This window comes from Colias croceus, chromosome 10 (genome assembly GCF_905220415.1).
Source record: "Colias croceus chromosome 10, ilColCroc2.1".
Lineage (NCBI taxonomy): Eukaryota > Metazoa > Arthropoda > Insecta > Lepidoptera > Pieridae > Colias > Colias croceus.
Genome location: NC_059546.1, coordinates 8,939,910 through 8,964,038, shown reverse-complemented (window position 1 = coordinate 8,964,038; position 24,129 = coordinate 8,939,910). Strand labels below are relative to the sequence as shown.

General features: G+C 34.9%; 2 protein-coding genes across 6 annotated transcripts in view; both read right to left on the bottom strand.

Annotated features, from left to right (window-relative positions):
* Window positions 1–24,129, bottom strand: part of LOC123695043 (CCR4-NOT transcription complex subunit 6) — a 192,340-nt gene that overhangs the window by 151,390 nt on the left and 16,821 nt on the right. The window lies entirely within an intron of this gene.
* Window positions 6,604–9,974, bottom strand: LOC123695045. Its single transcript, XM_045640739.1, has one exon. It carries the CDS (start codon window positions 9,806–9,808, stop codon window positions 8,414–8,416), a length of 1,395 nt encoding a protein of 464 aa, XP_045496695.1. The 5' UTR covers window positions 9,809–9,974; the 3' UTR covers window positions 6,604–8,413.

Here is a 24,129-nt window from a genome sequence, read left to right as displayed (position 1 = left end):
TGTAAATGTAAATTTTACTGCCAGCATCAAAAAACTATAAAGCCAAACGTTTGATACGGTGTATCGTAAACAAATCGAAGCGACGGCCGACGAATACGCGCGATCGTGACGAGTGGGAAATATAATATACATTTTAAATCACGATTAGAGATACATTTAAAAATAAATCAAATCGTTATATTCACGAAGTGACGAGTAATAAATACTTAAAAGGTGCAAGCCCATTTGTTGGTCGGACCGGATTGTACGCGACCAGAGCAGATTGCATTCAGCTCTGAATACTTCATTAGATGACTAAACAAATTTGTTTTATAAGGAGTAAAAGCGTGGATAACTCTTGAGAATATTTACTCGCGATATCTGCTGTTAAACGTGTTAGAACATGTGTTATCATGCATACCGAGATGATTTAATGCTATTTCGAAAGAAAATGCGTAGTACGTGCGATAGCTCAAAAATATTTTACTAATCTAGACTATGACTTTTAAATTAGCAATGAAAATAAAAATATGATACGACAGTGCACTGCTACTTGTGCCGATTTAGACGCAAACAATGTGAACTGATAATCGTATTACGATAAAAATATCTTTCGCTAGATAAACGCGTTATCTCTAAATACAGCAATTAAACATTTAAATGTCCAGATCAATGTCGGCGATAAGCCCTATCGGCTGATGAGCGAGTACATTTAGCGAATAACATTTAAGATCGTTTAAAAGGTGTATAAGATGGCACATAAGCACAGAAGCTCATGAGGTAATAAAACCACGGATAAAGATAAAAATACGATGACTCCAGACGATTACAGGAAGATTTTATACGTGTCATAGTTGTTGCGTACATACTTATCAAAAGTATTAACGATTGAGCACATAATGACGACACTGTTGTCTTTATTACACAAATAAATTGATACACAAAATTCTAGTTCCGTGTAAACTCCCGAAATAACCTTAAAAACATAAACTTAAAAATCCCATAAATCAAAAAGAATCTACATATGCCATCGATTTCCTGAACGATCTTTGAAAACGCCGAACGAGTTAAAATTTTCATCACATCTCCACACCACTTCACAGACACCGTGTTTATATTGGCACCCGTTCAAAATCAGATAGCGGAATGGCCAACGCCTACATCTAATTCATTACAATCAAATCCTTACTGTAGACCTCCTCGGCGTTCGTGCGTCGACCCAGTGCTGCATTTAGCAATTACGTCGCTTTAAATTAGAATATTGCTCTGACCGCCAGTCGTCCTTACGGCTAAACAAAAATATGGCTTTCAGTGTGACAAATGGAGATAATACGTTGCTATCAAGAACGCCGCGCAGCGTGCAGACTGCTCTTTGTGTATTGAAGACAAATATAAATTATAATGCAATTTACCTGAATGTGTACTTTGAAATAAACTTTCGCTATTACAACGAAATTTTAATTTCGAAATTAGTCTTATGACAAGTTCCGATAGACATAAATCGTCTCATCTTTACTAAAACTAGACTGTAACTCTGAAAACTGTTCTATAACCATTAGCATACTAAATAAGGGATATGAAGAAGAATTACGACAGATAGTTAAATATAACTTTTATTCCTTTTAAACCTGTTTATTTTATGGCTTACAACTCTAGTGGCATCTCGTAATTTAAAGGCGAAATGTTGACACCGCATTTATCATAGAGAAGTGGATATTATTTAGCTTTTAGCTTACCAGATTAATGACAAAGCCTTTAAAAATGATTCAATGTTTTGTAACACAGTATAACCTATCCTTACAGCCCACCGAGCGTAGAGTCGAATGAATATATAATTGTCACCATTATATATAATTTAATTTAAGTATCACCAAAGATTCAAATTACATTTCCCACGAGTTGAAAGAATATGAGCATATCTTCGTGCGAATAAAAATATTTGCCATTTAACAAGCCAACAATGAAATTCTGGTGCGCAATTTTTACGACGTACGTCTGTATACGATAAATTGATTTTACTGAAACTTGCAATGAAAATAGCCGAATACAGAGATTTATAGAGTAAACAGTGTTGAGAGACAAATGATGTGTTAATAAAAACGCGTAAGTTGGTTTTACAACAGTGCTGACATAACATACAAATTTCTACAATGTATCGATATTTCTACATCAATGCAACAATTGATATCTCAACTAAAACGCAACATGCATTTAACGATTAGTAAAATTGGCTAAGACACGTAATTCGCCAACATTAATCGCTTACAGCGCTGCGATGTTGCAAGTGAAAGCGCAGGTGAAACTTAAGAACGGAAACTAGTCAGCTTTCTACCCCGCCTCCTGTCGTTGAGATGAAAACTAACCCTGCCTGCATTTAGACATTGCTCTATGAATAAAGTCGCGGCCGATTTATGCGACAAACCTATATAAAGAGAAACGGCGAAGGGCCGAGTGGATTAAGTTATATCTTCGGAAATCAAACGTGTATCTTTTACTGAACGTTATAAATTAAACCAATGCTTCTATTTATACACGCAACCGCTATTCAATATTACAAATTCCTTTTTAATAAAACATTTATAGGAACAATAATGCACGACTTTTACGTAAATTAAGTAAGACGACATTAATAATGCAAATAATTATGAAATTAAAGTTGGAATTAAATAATTCGCACACTTAAAGACTTTGACATTTTTATATAATAATATGTTAATACAACGATTAAATGAAGAGTCAAGGTTTATTCTACCGGTGTGTTATTTAAGTTTATGCTTATAAAATCCTCTAATGTGGCAATTAGTAAACTAAAACATGCATTTTTAGGCCTTCTGTTACGAAACTAAACATCAATGATATAAGCGACCTCGCAAATCATATGTTAATTATATAATATAATATTTATAAATATTCAGTAGTCATTGAATCACTTAAAAACCGATCGAATATTGTTATGACATTTCTTTTATTTATATCGATATGAAAAATTCAATTACAGTAATTTCGTTACTTTCGTTGCTTCAGAGATATGCTTTTATTTTTCCTTATCATTCCGATTATCTAAATAATTAAAATACCTATTGCCTGAAAATTATTACTTCCCAAAAATAAATTACGTCGAACCATTTCCCATTTGCGAATAGTACCATCTGCTTGAATCAATTGCTACAGCTGATGGATGTTCAAACCCATAAGGCTATAACTTATTACAGCTATAGAATATTATCGTTTCTATAGATGTGCATTGTGCAAACACGACGGTAGCCAGCTGTATTCAAACAATCCCATAGTGTTTACATTGTCGTGTTAGCGGCAAGGTCGGCAGCCGCCACGTGCTCTCTACACTGTTTCATATCTACTGCTACTGTTTTATGGTTTTATATTCAACTAACTTTGCGCGCGCGGCTTCACTCGCGATGTAGAAAACTCAACAAATGATATAATAGAATCACTCTCCTCCTATTAAAATAACCCATCAAAATCTGTTGCGTAATTTATAGATCTAAGTAGGTATACAGACACACAGACTACGGAAAGCGTTTTTATACTATGTAGTGATTATGTACGAATATTCAATACTTTTCCATACTGTTTTTATTAAATCTTAAATCTATAAGAACTAATCATCACTATGTACTTACGGATCTTTTTTAACATATTAAAAGTTAATTCTCTGAGATGTCTCGTAATTGATATTCAATTTCGATTATTGAATATAATTATCGTTTCCTAGAAACATCCATCGAAGATGTAGGCATATAACAAACCCATGCTTATGCTAGATAATAATTGTATAGTATAAATTACATCGCCTTTTGCGTTGTAAGTAGGTACCTACCTACATCGCACGAGAGGTCAAAGATTAAGGTTCCGTCCTAAATACGAGCTAGTTGACGTATTTATATTTTATACCAACCATTAACAAGATGACATATGGTAATCATGCCACATCACCGCATAGACAATTAGGATCAATTACTGGACTCACTATTGTATTGAATACAGCTAGCGCGCAAGAGCAACTTTTGTCTCCGCAACTATTTTGTCTCTCCCATCAACTCTATGGGCTAGTAAGAAAGTGCGCGCACGTAGCGACGCAACTTCCTATAGAGTTGATGGGAGAGACAAAATAGTTGCGGAGACCAAAAGTTGCTCTTGCGCGCTAGCTCTTACACCTCGTTATAAAAAACACTAAAGATAAAGAAATATGAATGCGCGAATGATATGAAAAATATCGGTAGTACATTCATAAGATTAGCCATAATTTATTGTTTGGTAAAATTTCACGGTTGTTCGTAATCCAAGAACTTGGCTAACGTTGTTAATATACACGTAATAACATATACTTACTAGATGCTAATATGTAAATTAAATATATCTCATAACTTATGTTTTCCATGAGCTGCTTTACGTTGAATACATACTATTATTTATTCATAACGTTTATTGTTTTATTTATCCTCCTTGACGATAATACCAACACATAACCAATAAGTCTATCGTAGCAGGAAGTTAGACACTAAAGACTTATCATTAAATTAATTCAAATATATAATTTAAACGCCATAATGTTACTTCATAGTATTAAACTAGCTGCGTCCCGCGGTTTCACACGCGTGGCTTCGCTCCTGTTGGTCTTAGCGTGATGATATAAACGCTAAATTACTCGATAAATAGACTTTCTAACACCGAAATAATTTTTCAAATCGTTCTTGAGATTAGCGCGTCCTCGATAAACGGGCTATATAACACCGAAAGAGTTTATCAAATCGGACTAGTAGTTCCTAATATTAGCGCGTTCAAACAAACAAACAACTCTTCAGCTTTTTAATATTAGTACAGATTATATAGATGTTTATCCGTAACACCAGCGAGCCAGTCATCAAACGTAATCACGTCAAATCCCAATGCTACATGACGATAAATTATCTTGTCCTTGTATAGAAAGGTCAAATGAAAAAGTTATTCGTCTGAAGGTCGAAATCGTTCACGAATCGAGATCTGAAATTCACAAACAAGTCCATAAAGTGGCTTAGTGAAAATAACAATGATTCATCTAATATATTTAGCTACGTGCCTACGTCGAGTTGATAATCTTTATTGCGATATTGAGAATCGATTATCCAGTATCGATTTTAATACGTGTGAATGTGTTACTTAAATAAATTTGGACGATAGTTATTAGTTAATACCTCACTATATGACCTTATTGATTTAAAAATAAATACATTATGAGATTAACAATAAATGCCAACACAAAAGACTCGTAAATCTAGCAACCGTTTAAAAACGAAAGCAATCACAGCATTCAGTCCGTTTTAACACACGTCGTTCTAAAAACCTAAATTTTCGCTTCCCATCTCTAGAGTGACCCACAAACTGTAAAGACGAACTGTTGATATAAACCCTTTACTATTCTATAAGAACTACGTTTGTAGAAGTAGGTAGGTATATAGTTCGTAAATTGATGACAGTGTCCAAGAACAAACAGAAACTTATTTATGAACTTAATTAGTGAGGGAATAAGGAAGAATTAACGACTATAGTTCAGAACAGCCATAAAATCGCAGAGCAAACAACCATCGTGACATTGACCAAGAATGTCCTTGCTGGAACAAAGTAGTGTACAATGTACACATAAACGTTGTACAAACACATTTGTTCGGCATATTTTCGTGTTGTAATACATAATAAGTAATGATACGAAACATTACAATCGCTTGGAACCCGTTCTGCAGCGGTCGATTGCTTTTAATTATGTGTTAAGTAATGTTATTTCACAGCGGTATCAAGGTCTATATTATAAAAAAAAAACAATCTCATTCAATCAAATACACTTAGAGGATACTAAATTATTCGTATTCAATTCAGTTTTCGATTATTGGACTGGTAGTGATTTAAATGTTTCAAAATAAAAAAAAAATATTTACTCGGTGTTTTAAATATTTTTATACCAAATTTTCCTTAAGATTTTTTCCCATATCAGTTTGATAAAATACCAATAATCCTCAATAATTTATCGATACGCTAACTTATAATCAGTAGCTAAACGTTAGTTTGTCAACAAGTAGGTATTCAACATCAACAACACCTAGAGGCGCGTAACGAAAAGGTGTTCGAGCACAATTGAAAGTCGAGTTCGCGAGTTACGTAAACGCAAATGTTTACAAAACAACTAGAGAATTCTTAAACTTTTATAGGCTCGTTAAGATCGCTTTTCGTATGATAATAATCTTTGTTTAGAAGTTGTGTGTGCTGAATAACATTAGAACATTTTAGTATTTTAGATTTTGCAGACCATTAAATGAAAATCTATACCAATATTAAGTACTATAAGGGTAAGAATTAGATAGTAAGTGAACAAAATCTAATAAAAATGACAAAATATTTTTCAATATGACAATATTATTTTTGTCCGTTATCACGGCAAGCCCATAACATTCGTTTATACAAATAATAATCCTTTGTCGAAGAAGTCTAAGCAATGTTGTAATGTTGTATTTCGACAAAAATTAATACAATCTTTTATTTTTCTTAAAACAAAAAGGAAAAATATGTACGATTGAACTTGACACGTACAAGGAGTGCTCAATTACATCAGTCACTAAAATAAAACAAAATATATCAGGGCATGATGGTTTTTATTGTACAAAAATAGTGTGCAAGCGTGTAACTCGTGCTTCACGACGTACACAAACAAAATTGTAAACCTATATAATTTTATGTATAAAATGCATTCACTCAGTAAGTTAAACATAGCCTATGTTTTTAAAATTACACTGCATGTATCGCTGAGTTTTACAACTGCGAATTTCGTTCGCCTCCTTGATCCCACAAAATGAAGGCTCGACGTCGATATAAGCAATTTTTCACGTATAAAATATTCAAATCGTAACAAAGTTTCGACGAAGAAATAAAAGCACTCGGATTTCGAGCTCGAAAACGAGCCAACAGTCTACTAGAGACCGGTTTATTAAGAGATAATGCTAGTCGTAAATAAATCAAAGACGCATTCTCACTAATATGCATTAAGGTTAGAATTTTTATAGATAACAAACTGCTATAACTTCTCGTCTACGTCGAGCCTATCGTAAAGAAAAAATAAAGAAAAGATATATCATGTAATCCCACGCACGCGCGAAGCAATAAGCAAACAACGCAATGCTAAAATAAAAATGTAAGAACAACGTCCCATGGAGCGTAAAACCCAACGATAGTACGGGGTACAATTCATGTATAACTTAGTTATATTCACATTATCTACATTATTATGGAACTTCGTCTGGCGTGCATTAAAGCATTGGACCCACAAGAGAAAAGTCAACATATAAAAACGAACTCTTTAATCGGTTGTTTATAAATGCAGTGACTCAAAGTAAGCTTACATCGAATGGTAATGATACGTAGAAACTAAATAAATAATCGTATAAGTATTTGTTAATAGAAATATTTATCGTAATCGGAAATACTGGAGTGAATAACCTACATGTTTATTTAACAAATACTGATAACGAGACGTGTAAAGAAAAAAAACGTATCATGTATTAACTAACGCCTTATCTCCACCGTACACTTTGTCACAAATGTTGAAAATATTAGTTAGTTGCGACAAGTAATTGTAGCGCAGCTTATGAATATTCTATAACGCTTGATTGATGATTATGACCAGATTGATAGAGTAAAGTTGTTACGTGGTAAATGTTTATGAAATTGTTATGAATTTTAATAAGATTGATCGGTGTATTATTAAGCGTGATAACAATGTTTGAGCAATACTTAAATATGGTTATTTATGGGATTAATGGTTGATGTTGACATCATAACCTAAAAGGGTTTATTTGTTCGTGTTAAACGACTAACAATGTAATAGGTGCGCGGTATCCATTAAAATAAGTAAATGGTATATAAACAATGGCGTTAAATGAAAATATAATGGAGATGACTGTATTATACGTCGAAAGCATTTATGTGCAAAGTGAGCCGCGTGAAGCAATGAAAAAGTTATTAGCCGTATGAACCGGTGTGCGCGAGGCGCCGCCCGGAACGGAGCGCGGTGAAAACCGCGGGAAACCGCAATACTCGCGCAACGGTGTCAGTAGTGTGAACGCTAATTGCGCACGAGTCATGGCATCTATAACGTTAGAAAACTTTACGTTTAAAAAACATTTTTACCCACTTATTATACAGTTTCTAAACGCATACGCGACCAGACAAAGTTCCATGTCAGTTTCCTACGCTATTGTTAAAAATAAATTAATTATAAAATCTACAGGAAACCGAATCGGAGATCTCAATGTATCGGGTCGTGTTGAGACGCTCCGTGCATGCCTCTCGCTGTGACGATTTGAGTCCAGCTCAAATGGCGAGCGTAGAGCCCTCTGGACTTACAAGCACGCATCCAATTAACATTATTTATACAAAGATCACAAGGAGTTCAGGCAGAAACTAAGGCTAAATCACAAATGTTGCGAGAGGCCTCGCCGGTAACGTAGGCCGACGAACACCCCGAATCCACATTCTCACTCTTTATGCTGTTCGCACTAGATACGATTCTGTCACTGTACACCGCACTGTTTAATTTTGTTTCGTTATCTTTAATCGTACATCTGTTAACACTTCCACTTTTATCGCCGAAAAACGAACGGCGCTCCGTGTTCGTCGCCGTGGGCGAGGTCGAAAATAATTTGATTTCCAGGTCACGATGTCCATTCATCGACGTGACGATTTCGGACGATATTTCCAAAGCGAGCGGTGATCGTGGTTCTGGGGAACTAGTTCTTCTAGCCGGTGGAAATAATGAATATAAATTAGGGGCCGATAATGTGTCGTTATTATTCATTTCTCTTTTTTCTGGCATTCTCGCGGATGGATCGCTCCAACTGCGCCGCAACATAGTATCTGCACCTCTTCTTCCGAGTGGCCCAACAACTTTCATCGATTCCTCTAATTTTGTAGGAGGAAAGTCGCCACTAGAATTTTCGTCCAAAAAATGCGCAATAGAGTCAGCGTCCCAAATTTGCCCCACGGGGTCACAATAACGACACTGACAAGAACTCACGGCAGATTCGGAGGGTGAAACGGCCTCCGTTAAGCCAAAACGAGTAGCCTCTAATGCCTCACCTAACGCAGTCACTCTATAAGTCTCGGGCACTGGATCCGGGTAATCAAGTACTTTCACGTCTAAACGATACGGTAATGACACCTCTCGGCAATAAGATTCCTCGTAGTGCGACGCGGATCCCATATTTGTAACAGTGCAATGATCAACTTCACCCAGTTCTAGTCCGGCATTGGAGATATCGTGCGGGACTATGTTATTCGGTTTTCTGTCTTTTTTACGCCGTTTTCTAGGTTTAATTATCCGTGGCAACATGGTTTCAGAATTTGTCGAGCCGGAACTTTCATCGCTGGCGACGCTGACCGCGTCCGTGTTATTGTTGCGTCCATTTCGATTAGAACGCGACTGCTGTTGTTGATTTCGCGGCCTAGATCCTTCGGACACTTCACAATTGTCTCTAGTAATATGTTCAGTGAGCCCGTTGGGTCGATGGTTACGTTGCTCGGGGACGGTTGTGAACTTTCGTCGATCGTGTCTATTTTGTATGATAAGGGGTGCGCCTTGAGCGTGCATGGCAAGCTTTGACACAGGCGTATTCCTCTGCTGTTGCATGCGCCCTGCCATGGATATGAGGGGAGCTCCCAGCCAAGCGTTTGGATGTGGCATTCCATAAGGTGGGTAATATGGTGGCGGAAATCCCGGTGCGGTGGCAGCGTAGTGAGGGCGAGGGTGTTCGCGACGCCCGAGGGCGGCGCGCTCACCCGGACTCATATCGTCGAAGCGTAAGTTTAACCCATATTAGAAAAAATAATTTTCACTGTCACGGCAAAAGTCCCACTTGAAACGCGATGTCGTAATCGTAAACTAACATCGGAGGCGAGCAGAGTGACACGTGCGTACGTCGCCGCAGTCGTCTGTAGACTGAAGTGAATGAGCGCGAGTCGGCCGCGGCCGCAATAGCCTAGTGGGAGTGCCGCCTCGAACCATACGACTATCGCCGGCATCGATGCACAGGAAAGCTCTACAGCCCTAATCGCTTCGTAATTAAACCGTTGTTTACTTTCCTAGCGGTATAAAAAACTAGCGGTCCGCCCCGGCTTCGCCCGTGGTACATATTAACGTTTTCTCTACATAAGAACCATCCTCGTACTTCAAGGAATATAATAAAAAAAGAATTATCGAAATCGGTTCAGCCGTTCTCGAGTTATGGAATTACAACGAAAAGTGGCATTGATTTTTATATATTAGATTATATGCCGTAACATGTGGATTGGACGCGAGTCAATTTTACAGTCTAACCTCCTAATTTTGTGAAAGTGAGTTCAATTTATTGTTTCCGTTTATTGAATAATAAATTATTTAAAATAAATATTAAATGAAATATTGTCTTAAAAAAAATTACTTACCATAATACGATGACGAGGAATAATACTTTCAAGAAACATACCTAAAACAAACAAACAATAATGAATTGTTTTACATAACAATTAGCAAGTCTAAACTAATTTATTTAATTAATTTCATATTAAAGAAATTAAGTAGGTGCATTATAATTAATATTTAATGTCTATAATTGACATAATTACATTAGTTATTATTCCAATGAGTTAATTAAAATTAGTTACATTTCTATAATCATCATAATATGGACTATGGGCTGATTTTTCAATCCTTGGTTAAAACTTATTCGTCGAATAATGTATAAAACTACCATTTTAAAAACGTATTCTAATTGCCCGTATTTGACAGTTTACGTGACATTTTAATATTATCGTGTAATACTTTATTGGACGGATAAGTTTTATCCAAGCATTGAAAAATCGGCCCTAAATCATCCGTACATCTCCCATTCCTACAACATAATATCATCGTATTTCTCAAGACCTTTATGATTGCTTCATAAACGCACCGTCTATGCACTTTAAGCAGGGTTGCAGTGAAAGTGACGTTGACTCATGCCTCTCTCTCGATTAAACTGCTATAATAACCGACAGAACCCATGCGCGAGTGCTATAAAAATATAACTTTTATTATCATAGGGATAAATATGAAATTCGATTGTGCGGTGCAATGCTCTCTTGAAGTTTCCAATTCTGTTTAGCGTATGCATAATTGCTGGCTCGTTAATGCCATCTGACTTTCATCGTAACGAATATCGAATGTCGCAATCGCAAATTGTATGAAACTTTGCATTAGGTTCTAAGTTCCGAAAAAAAATATTCAAAATAGTTTTAGGATTCGAACTATATTTAAATTGTAATATAAGCTCTAGTTAAAATAAACAAATGTATAAAAATGGTTTTCTTAATATCATTTAGCACTTTATCATTAGCACAGTTTCACATATTTCAATTACTAAGCGCGTTTAATTCTAATTAAAAAAACATCATATAAAAAAATGCTCTCCTCTTTACGAAGATACAATACAAAACAATTACCGCAAAATACTGTAATAGTAACAGTAATTATTATTGACAAGTAAGCTTATCAGGGACCAATGGGTTACGTAATAGAGAAAGGCTTGCATGGAAAGCTGCCTCGTAATACGACTTAGCAACCAATAGGAGTGCCTTATTACTAAATCGGAAACGTATATTTACAGACTTCTAATAATAAAAAATTGAAGTCTACTTAAGAATTTAATAGTATACCTAGTATTTGACTTGAAATATCAATAAATTGCGATTTTTTGTTATTTTATGGTATTCGAAAGGAATCGGAATTAAATAATAATTAATAAGTACTATTATATGGGTATCATTTAAGCTATCACCAATTTAATTAGTTTTGTGTTTCTTAAATAATAGGGTTTGTCCTCAAAATAGTAGATCTGTCACCAAAATGAAGTCACCAAACAATGCAAAATCTGTTCCACAATAAATCACCTAAAATCCTGAGATATGAGGTCTAGTACCAAATAAATGTTTTTGTATGTATTATAATAGGTGTGTCCTAATAAGTATTTAAGCAAACTAACTTAAAGAGATCACCAATAAATCATATTATGTTACTAAAAGTTAAAATAATCAATATTTATTCTTAAAAATAATAACCACTGAATAATCAGCTCTGGTTTAATAGCTGGCTAATGGTTAGCATAATTATTGATGATAAAACAATTAAAGTTAAAATAACCAATATTTATTGTTAAAAAACAATAATCACTGAATAATCAGCGCTGGTTTAGATTTCGAAGGGCGCCCCCTTTTTCTTTTCTGGCCGATAAGCACATTTTTTGCTTCTGGTGGGGGGTTGGCCAGCTTTAAGCGTATGGCTAGTCCGATAATATGTTTGCACATGTCAATTTTATAGCGCGCCAATTTGTCTTCGCCCATTTGATCATTTTTTCATTAAAATTATAAATTGATGTATTAAATTGATAACGAATACTATTAATTTATTATCTGAACGAAATAAAATGTTACTACTGTATTGGTGACAAAATATCAAATAAAAAGGAGTCGCAGTGAGGGATCGATAATCGATTTATTTGGTGACAGATCTACCATTCTGAGCACAGAGCTATTATTTAAGTAACAAAACTGTTATTATAAGAACGAAGTTTATATTCAGGTAATTCAATATAATTTTATTGGTTATCGATCTCTTATTTTACACATATATTAACATTAATTTGATAATTCATACCTGGGAACAATTTTTGTTTATCTGAGAACGAAAATATTTCGTGGTGATAGATCTATTTATTAGGTGATACAACTTGATGACAAATATAAATTTTGGTGATAGAAAATATAGTTCCCCTATTATATTTTACATATACGATATTTTACATAAAAATGCTAAAGTAAATACTATCAACCATCTGTTAAAAAACATAAACCAACCATAAATAATAAATAAAATATTTTTTTTACTCAATACAAAACTAGCTATCTGAATCCAATAAGTCATAAGTCAACTGGCAAATTCTGATGAAATTGAAATAAGCTGCCACGCATGTTATATTATGTATTTTACGCTTATTTGATTTTCTGTGAAATAAATAATATCACAATGTCAAGTTCATTCCATGTGCGTGCATGAATCAATTTATGGCATCGAAGTTACCAGGCGATTGAACCTATATAATATACTAGTGGTCCGCCCCGGCTTCGCCCGTGGTACATATTTCGCAATAAAAGGTAGCCTATGTCCTTTCTCGGGTATCAAAATATCTCCATACCAAATCTCATGCAAATTGGTTCAGTAGTTTAGGCGTGATTGAGTAACAGACAGACAGACAGACAGAGTTACTTTCGCATTTATAATATTAGTATGGATTTTTATTTTTTACTGTCTTACTCGAATGCTAATCAATTAAGTATATAAAAGTTTTAACTGTTAATTTTTCGAAATGAAAATTAAGTAGTTAACCAATTAATCAAAGTTACTATTCCAACAAAACAACTAAACAAACCAGATCGTAAAATCAAACAGAAAACCGAGACACGCCAAGCAATAAAGCAATGTAAAATAATTTCTCCAACGACGGCTTGAAAAGCGCGTCCCAAAAATGAATTTACGAACGACCCCAAATATTCATTTCGCAGGAACGAACGACGCAGCATTCCACCAAACGACTTTACGAGCCTCATAACTTTTAACAACTGCAAACTTTTCAAAGCCTGAAAAATGCAAATATAGCGAATAAAACACACACGAGCCCCGTTAAGGCTTACGGTAGCCGCAGAAATAATTAGTGCGAGTGATGCGAGCATTAACAACTGAATCAGAAATTGTTGTACTCATTTATATCTCATTTTCATTACCGGAGTGCGTTTGCTGTAATACGTTGATAATTTCTGGAATGTTAATTCACTTAGTGAAATATGTGCACTTCGCGAGATTATCTAAGACATTCCCGTAAGGCTATCGTCAATTTAATTACAATTTATCGCGGTGTTATTTTCACATTTGCTGTAGTTGGTCCGTGCAGACTTTCTTACCTAAAACATAAGAATAGAAACGGCATCTCAACATTACAGCTACAAGTAACAAATTATAATTTCAATTGTGAATCAAGTTAAAGTGTAAACGAAACACGTAACGTTTCGAAATCAACATAGCATTTGTTGTACGCATAATAATATTTCGTGTAACATTATCCAGGCACAACAACTTTCCATAGAAGCCGGCTATATATCAACCGATGCCGAGTTTGCATATCATATAACGACTAGAAAGCGATCAGCCGATCAGCCGTTTCGTCGACCTTTACGATCGTCGCGTGCTCCGAGAGAATTAATTCGCTCACTCTCACTCTTAGAGATCACATAACTAAAAAAGATTTAAAATATCAAATGAAATTGATTTAATAAATTCATTCTAGCTCATAATTCAATAACAGAGATCGAGATAATGTACAGAAAAGACCACCAAACGATATTTATAACGTAAAGTGAAAAAAAACATAGGTAAAATATAGCAGAAAAATTCTAAGCATTAAATTTATGCAAAATACATAGCTAAAATAAAAGAACGTTTACTTTCCATTAAGAAATAAGTCGTGTATTTAATACTGACAACAAAACCTCGTCAGCGGAGCGTGTCTTATCAAACGGAAAATCTGATCACCTACGTGTCCACTGAGAGAAACGAGACTAGATAGTCTTAAATAGTAAAACACCAAGATAAACTGAACTACACCAGATTTCAATTTAACCTAGAATATTTCTTGATATAGAATTAAAACTTTTGAAACTAGACATCATTAGATAGATCAAGTTAACGGAACTTAGCGCTATATAAAACATCACAAAAATAGAAGAACAGTAAATTGTAAAACAGTTATTATGATTTCAAGTTTTAACTGAAACAAAATTTGCCAGACCGCTGAAAATATCTAAACCAAAGTAGAGGACGAAACATTAACTCAACATTAGGCACTTCCATAGATTGATGATGATTGCAACATAATTTCCCAAATAAAGCGCGGATTAAAAAATATGATGATCAGAAGAACGGACTTATTACCGGTTTATGTCCGGTGAAAGTTATTAGGGTATCCACATGGCCCGCTGTATTATGTAAGCGAACGTTTAATCTTACAAGAGGTTCCGGCAAAGGTTTAAATGGGTTAACATTAGCCACGGGTTATAATGCTTTTACGAGGATTACTTTTACGGCCCATTGAATTAATCGTTTTACAATATTGCAGCTGTAAATCTGCTGAATTAATTGAGGCTCGGAAAATTAAAAATTTGTATACAAATGAGGCTTTTTACATATATTTTTATGTAAGCAAATTTCCACGTAATATTCCGGAACGTTTCCCTTTAAGTGCCTTTGTTTTTAGACTTAGAACATTTAGAAAGCCATATAAGCTCAAATATTTTCTTCCTCATATAATTTCTTAAGATATTTGACAAAATAAAGATATATAGATTATTTTTATTACATTTAACAAATTCCAAATCAGCCAATATCACGCTTCGTACCACAGAAACCACCGTAGTAAAAGGAGTGATAAATAAGTATGCGAAGCGCAAAGCAAAGGAAAATCAACGATCACATTTACTACCGATAACATAAATCTCTTTAGGCAAAGTACTATCAACCAAACAGTAATATTTATTCGCGGCAAATAACTCAGGTCGAATCTCTATAAGCCCAGCCTTTTATGTCACTTTTACACCGGAACTTTGCCATTTCTCAGGAGCGTACAAAAGCTTTTCCGTATTTCTAAATAACTTTTACTTTCTCTTATTCCTCCGGTACTTAGGGTGTGGTTTACTTGCAAAACTATTTCGAAAATACAATGTTTTGTTGCCAAAGTCGGGATTACAATTTCAGCTTTTTTTTCATATATTCGATCCCCAGAATTATTTAACGAAATAAAATTTTCTAAACATACCTAAATAAGATTTGACGTAATAATTAACATTACAATCAAAATAAGTAAATCAGAAAACACATGCTTGCAAAGGTCAAAGACAAACATCATTATAAATTCAAGAAAAAAATTATTAGTGACATTGACGAGAACAACTAAATAAACACACAAATCTGACATATGGCTAATAAAAAAATCAACTCAATACTGCGTCACAAAACACAATAAAGTACTACAGAAGTATGAACCATACACGCATCGAAACAGCTACGTGAAAAGCGAACCAACCGTTCGCTTGCATACAAATCACCAGACCCATAAACACCCAACCTAAAACACGTCACGAAGAAACTTATCAAACGATCAAACCAGTTACAGGTGTTACGCAAGCCGCTTTTACCCGCCATCTGAATCATTGTATCGGTTCCGGATGTGCGGCCGCTCGCAAATGAGTCGATTTGGTTTTACATTTCTCCGGACGCGGATTTCTCTTTATAAGTTACGTAATGTGCAACTGCCGAGCGCTGGATACTATCTCTCCTCGGCGCGGTTACGAAATATCGAAATGTGTTTGGCTAGCTAGGCTAGGTTGCTTATTTTTTATGGAATCCATTTCTGTGTCGACATTCAACTAGACGATTTGAAATTTATAATACGAAACATCATTCATTAGTTTAAATGAAAAAAGGGGATTTTAAAATCAGATCTCAGAGATTGAATGTAACATCAGTACGATCAAAACTTATAAAACTTCATCTTTCTTATACACTAGAACAACAAGATTGTTAGAAACAATTCTATAAATAACATTTTAGACACTTCAAATTTACAATACTTTTACCTATCGCAAATAATTAATTAAACTATCAAGAACGCACCATTAACGCAAATCAATAAACATCAAACAGAAACTTGCTAAAACGTATTTGCGGTCACATGCCATAAATTATCGCCTCCTACTTTCCACACTCTCTTGATTTAAGCAGGACCTAATGATAACCGGTATGAGGCGCTTTGGGCAATATCGAGACAGAAATCCAGGGCACTATAATAAAATAAAGGAACCTGCCCCAGTACCATGATGTACGTAGTATTATTTCCTATGTCGAAGAATAACAGAACTCTATAGATCGTTTATCACCATAATTTTCCCTGGACATAACTGTTCTAAGACAATGGTAAGCCTTTGTAGAAGGCAATATTAAACGCTACAAACTGGGCAACGGCTAATGAAAATGTCGAATAATTGGCCGCATAAACAATCTCATGACTTGACAGCTTGGTGTTATCGCTATAATTATTTGACACGAACCTGTTACGGCTTGTGAATATTCCACTTTCGTGATTTCACCAGAGTCCTTCATCTATAATTGTTTACTAGAAATTGTTGATAATTGGCAGCAGTTTGAAAAGTAATATCGTTTCAATATTTATTTTATTCGAGAAATCGAAAGTTATTTTCGTTTTATGGATCTGTTATGAACACTTATTGTGACTTTGGTGAAATTTTACTGTAAGTGCTTTGGCAATAAATAATAAAATATGATGTTGTCTGTTCTCTGAAAAATATTAAATCAATGTAATAAATATTACATCATTTATTATTAAGTAGAGGTACATTTAATACCTCATGCGTTACTAATAGTATTAGTATGTAATATGTATAGATAAATACATTATTTATAACACTGCTAAGCTAGCTCATTATAGACAAATATAACCTCAAATGTCTCATCACCAAAAGAATCATTGTCTCTTGGCTTTACAGTATTATCAAATGGAGTGTGGACGCTGTTAGTGTGTATTACAAAATCGCTTTAGAGACCTTTCAAAGTCAGGCACCTTCACCCGTGAGTGGCTAAGTCGGTTTATATTACCCGCCTAATGCGATTTTGATTGGCACGACAACACTTTCACTGCTCTAAGCGCTAATGCTATGGTTCCTTTATTCTCTTAAGCCCCGTCTACCATGAAACACGCAACAGATTCGCGGAAACCTTTCGTACGGATTGCACAATCACGGAAATCTGCTACCTAGCCTTAGGCACTGTAGAGCGATTTTAGTATTCAGCTCGGTAGTAAATTGCCGTCTAACTACCACATGAATTTTTATTACCATTGTCTTATTATAATACATAAATTGTTAACTTGGAAAGATTTAACTATGTATCTGTCTAGCCCGTCTCGACTACTCGATAAGATTTATACGACAAAACGCATTATAAATCGTCATCACATCGTCTCCGTTTACGCAAAAGCTCAACATAAATAGAATTTTTTTCAAAGAAATTGCAACTTAATGCTGAATTATTCGCGTTCACAGCACGAGCTAAGTTTACGAGGCAATAAACAACTCCGTGTCGAGCCTCTAAGATCACGGCATTAAGACCTATCAACTCGCGACGACCGTCATTTGTATTCTATTCGACAATAAATCGAAGGATTCCTACGACAATGTACTGTGCGATGTCATTAGAAACAGATCTACGATACTTGGACATTCGTAAATTACTCGTAATGCAAATCCGAGCTTCTAAAATACAAAGATATTTATCAAAAGATATTGAGGAAAGGCGAACAATGTCAGAAAACTTCGTAATCAGGATATCTCTGTTGTTTATGCCCAACCATACCTGCATCATAATGATAAACATCTTTTTCAAATTAGCCTTAAGGGCTCCGTATCCTAGAGTTTACGTGATGGAATAAAATTTTATGATGCGTTGTATTTTGCGTATAAATTTGCTCATTCTGTATTTAAACTCGCTCAGTTTTGAACGCTTTAAATGAAATTAAATCCACTGCGAGATATGTGAATATTAATCAAAAGAACAGTTCACGCAAAGTCGAAACAGATTTAAATTATACGCTAGAGTAATTAACAGAACCGTCTAAAATAAGCTAAAACGACCTTTATATTGAAGACAGGACGTTCGTCCGCCCTTCATGCAACTGACAATAACTTTTATGTAACTAAATTACACCGTGTTAACTACTGTACTGACCGAGACGAAAACATCGCCAAAGAAATTCGAGAACTTATTGAGTATCACAAAGAGAGACTGCTATTGAGATTTTTCAAGTGTATTTTGATTGCTTTATGTGAGTACTGAGTACTTCTATTGGAGTGCTGGCGTTGAAATGCTTAAAAGTTTTTGTTGTTTGAAATTTGAAATAGGTTATAATTTTTAAAATCGCCACAAGTAATAGTTTACGATTGACGGTTGAAAAACAACAGTGTCATACTAAATTAATTCGTAGAAGTCATATTAAAATTCATATGGTCTGGTTTCTATATAAAAATATACATAATTGATTGTGATATAATCTCTCTCACATCTCATTTACAGTTTACAGTTTGCTAGACTAATAAATTGTTGCATTTTTATGTTATCAAGGCGAATAAAAAATGTACACGCAAATATGAAAATGGAATTAAACTTACGTCCAACAAAAAAACAATTTACTCGTAAATCTTGATATACTCCATCACGGCGAAAGCAATATGAATGTGGTCGTGGGTAAAGCAGTCTAACAAAAATTTAGACGTTTCTACGAAATCGCAAAGGGCACCTTTAGAACAATAATAACTCTGCACATTAACTTTTGCAACGTCTGAGATCAAATGTAGCGAAATATCGCACGATCGATAACAAACAGATGCATTTCAAAGCAAACTAAACATTGGCAGTTATAAAAGTTTCACATTGAAAACAAAAGACAAAGACCGAAAGAATAAATTTAATTGTAGCAATCCAAGCGATTGTAGCGATAGCTGAAAGTTTTCACTTTATGATATTGGATACAAGATAGGGTTTGAAGGGACGTAGGGTAACATCAGCGTCCTCTAGACTACGCCCCGGCGGGACAAGGTCGGCCCGCCCTTGCATCTACCGTCCGCCCTTAACGTACTCGGGGCCACAGAAAGCGACTGTGTACTTGTGTCTTATATCACCGTGTAACCAATGGCCCGGTAATCTGTAATGGTTCTTGGTCTGACGATGCGTGACAGAAGCGCCGCAAGCGAGCTTTGTCTAAGGTTCCGTGCGATCGTTTAAATCCTCATTGCATAAGCGATAATAGACAGTTTCTGGTACATTGAGTTGCCAACGTATAATATGCTTAGTTACTCTCGTGTCAAGGTGAAGTCAAGTTGGCTTTTATTTTTACTTTTACGATCTTAAACGCTGGCAAACCAAATCTTGATGAGTCAAATACCACTTATTCATTTGCCCATTCGTTATAGTAGCTATAAAAGGACTTGATTCTTATAGTACCTACTTTGGTATTTCTGTGGCTATACGCATTATCACTGATGGGCAATAGAGATTGATTTATCGAGCGGTCAGGAGTTTTCCTGCCTATTTTTTGATGATACCTACACGTGCGTGATTCGATTTAACGACGTCATATCTCACCGATTTGATGGTCTGATAAAAGTCGATTCAAGGGTACGCGGTGGATCACAATGATAATGCTTTCATCCTGATGTATGATAAATTTTTAGAAGCATGGAAAACGTTGATTTGTGATAAGAAATAATAGACATACTACGGGCCCCTTTTTTCGAAACAGCAGTATTAATCTTTTGAAAGAGATAGTGCATACATCATTGATTGATCACACCTGCGTGATTTCACCGAAAATATGTTACTTATATGCTTATTTGTGGCACAACATTGTATTTCATTTTTCTCATCTTCAATTCATTGCCAACAATACAATCAGTTTAAAACCAAATTCGTGAAAGCGACCACAGCCTACTTAATATTAATTTGCATTTAATAAACCACTGTTTGACCTTAATCCGGTATCTAAGAAGATTTTTTTCTCGTGATTTCTTTTATACCATTGTTCACGGGTCGTGCGGTTGCCTTCCGAAATAACACTTATAATGTGCTACTGAACTTATTTCTTTTTTATTATAAATGTGAACTACATCTATATCAATCGATTGTATATCTATAATCAAATATTAAAGTAAAAACGATAAAAAATTAAATGACAAACATCGAATTTGTTTACATTTGTTTATTCATTATATACTGATGCTTGATCTCAGATATGTAATCTCGTTAGCAACAAAACACATTGATAGCAAAAAGTGCACTAGCACTTCCAAACAATCGTCCACATGAAAACTGCCACCATAAATGGAGCTTATCAAAAACTACAAAAATCATTCACTCTTCAAAGAACATCTAAAAGCATAGTTACTTGCGCAAATCGCGCGTGTAACAACAAAAGACGTATTAGTAGCAAAAAAAGTAACTTCCAAATAAGCCAAGTGAAAACCACCATAAATGGAGCTTATAAAACAATAAACAAAATCATCTGAAAACAACGCATCAGGCATCATTACTCCGTGCGCAAGTCTTGCGCAAATCGCGCGTGTCGTCACCTTCCGGCTTCACTTTCGCAAACACTTTCACCTCGACGCCCGCGCCGGCTGGCTACGTATCATTGTCATTCAGAGCGACGATGACCGTTGCTTCGAGCGCGTGGTCTCACGTATTGCTAGTTTTCGTTGATTTATTTGGAGCAACTTGAATGATTATGTTTGTATAGGGTTGAATAGAGTTCGCAGATTTGTTGTCATGGCGATAAAGTACCTACCAAAATTATGTAAAACTTTTTTGTTATAGCGAGACATCAAAACAATGGATGAAAAGGATTGTAAGCTATAATTTAGCAAGTCGTATTTAACTTATAAAATCGTACTATGTAAATTTGTAACTCTTTCTTTTTGAGGCGCCATGGCTTTCTACATTTTAAAAATATTCATCGAAAACGAAACTTTTTCGTACGCTTTTTGATTACGTGGTCGATGAAAATAATTCTTATTAATATAAATTTTATTACTTCGGACAAGTTTTAATCACGCCGAATTTAACTTTTAATAAGATTATCTAGTCACTAATCTAATATTGACATATTTTCAAAATCTTCATCATTGGCCTGACGCAACCTCATGTGAAATTGAAATTTGCCTCCACAACGGTGCATTTGTATCCACGTTTCGAACCAAAACAGTACCAAACACAACATTTATCATATTCGCGGTCCGCTCTGACTACGCTACCATAGAACCGAGTCAAAAGGCTGACTTCACAATAACATCTAAACTAGGATAAGCCCATTGAAGTTCGTTTTAAATTGGTGTACGTTGTCAGTTGGAGTGACAAACGTATTGGCGAACAAAAGGCTTTCAATATTCGTAACAAATATAAAGAAACGAGTCAAGGCTGGTACATTTCACGCGCGTTTTCACCGCGGGACGGCGTAACGGGCTTCTTCTAATACAATCAATTATATGTGACGCATTCCCACACTTTCGAAGCTCATTGTGCTGGAGCGAGACAAACGTATACGCGGGATGTTCGAGGATTATAATGTATGCGTGTTTATTTTTTGTTTGGTGTCGCCTTTTTAGCTGTATTGGCGGAAAAAATCTTTTCTTTCGGTTATTAATTGACGTTATGCTTTCTTTTCTAATCGTACGTATAATTGCCAAACAATTCATTAAATAGGTACATTAACTTAAATAAAGCATAAGGAACAGCCTTATAGCAAAATGCCTCACAAAACATGTACCTACATATTAGCGCTATTTTGTATTTGACGATTGATGTGTGTTGCAAAAAAAGAAAAACTAGAATAAGAGTATCAAAAATAGTTTTTTAAACTACCTTCTTTCTGCTATTCAGATTTTTGTTATCTAAAATCGGCAGAAGACAAAGCCTACGAACTACACAGTCGAGAAGGGCTTCTGATACCTTTTAGATAATAAAACCAAAAATAACACAAAAGCAATTTCCAATAAAACACGATCAAAAGTGGGCTTCACTTAACAAAAGATTTAATCGCAACGTCCAAATAATTAACTTTTTTATCTCTCAAACAATATCATTTGGTACAAAAAAGTGAATCAACACAAACAATAGTGAAATTCAGTAACCACTTTCCAACTTTTCAGTTCAACCTCAAATTGATAAAATAAAAAGTTTGAAAGGCAAAATAAAATAATGGCGATATGAAAGCGAGTTTAAACGATCCGACACGATCGCGTAGCGCGAGAGATAATAAACAATTTTATGTTTATAATAAATAATGATGCGTAATGGCAATATAAATATTCGCAAGACTTGGAAATACCACTCGAATTATAAATGCAAATACGTTTACATTACGTTTCGAAATTTTAAACAAATGACTGTTAAGACGTGTTATATTTTGTAGAATTTTGCAATTTGTGAATTCTTCCGAGAAATACCGAGCTGACACAGCAAACATTTTTCTGCCAGGGTCATAATATACTCTTGGGAGTATTAAAAAATACGACATATATTCAGACACGTCAATTTTATGTTAATAGATACCTAGATATATAAATTTGCATATGTCACCAATGCTGGCCAGCATTTAAGGGGTTCATACGCATATTATTAAAATCAAATTAATATCGACGATCGTATCATTTAATATTAGCAAACAATGGGTTAGCGTTTCCTGGTATCAATAATCTACTTCCTGCAAAATTAACACAGCATTGATTTAATTCAGAAAACTTTATAATATCACAAAACTTCCTTTAAGAAAATGTTTTATTGAATTAATTCACCAACAAATAAACAAATCCATATTTTCCGCTCTTCATCCAATTTTCAATAAAAAGACCTAACCTGCTACGTCAATCGTAATAAAAATCTCTATTTAACTTTTTTTTTAATCAATTCCACATCATACTTCACCCAAAAATGCATAACTTCCTTCACACACATCTCATCTAAAATATAGCATTTATCCTTTATCCCATAAACAAAATTAACTACACAATTTTTACCAGCATCTCTTATTCTCACTATAACCGCGTGACGTAGCCACGAATCTCGCGGACGACTCAATCGTAACACAGTATGGATAGTGTGGTGTCATCGTGACTTGCTCGTAGTATTGATACTATATTTATATAAACTCGGAAAAACAAGTACAATGATCTAGTTTACGCGATATTTATTTTTGTCATAATATTTGGTTTCAATGTATTATACTAATAGTTAGAAAATAGCCGCTCTTGTGCCTATTTGTGTAACTCTGTCTGTGTCCTCCTTAAGGCTCCTTAATGGATTTGGATTAATTTGATTTTTCCTCAGCACAGAGCACGCTTAACATGAGCATTAACTTAAACTGACCATCCGTTCAAAACCTGACATTGGCAGAATCCGTCCTCACTGGGATCGGGAGTTGAGTTGTTGGA

Bases quoted from the DNA above. Each gene is read 5' to 3' on its own strand.
- LOC123695045 (XM_045640739.1), bottom strand. From the start codon at position 9,808: ATGAGTCCGGGTGAGCGCGCCGCCCTCGGGCGTCGCGAACACCCTCGC.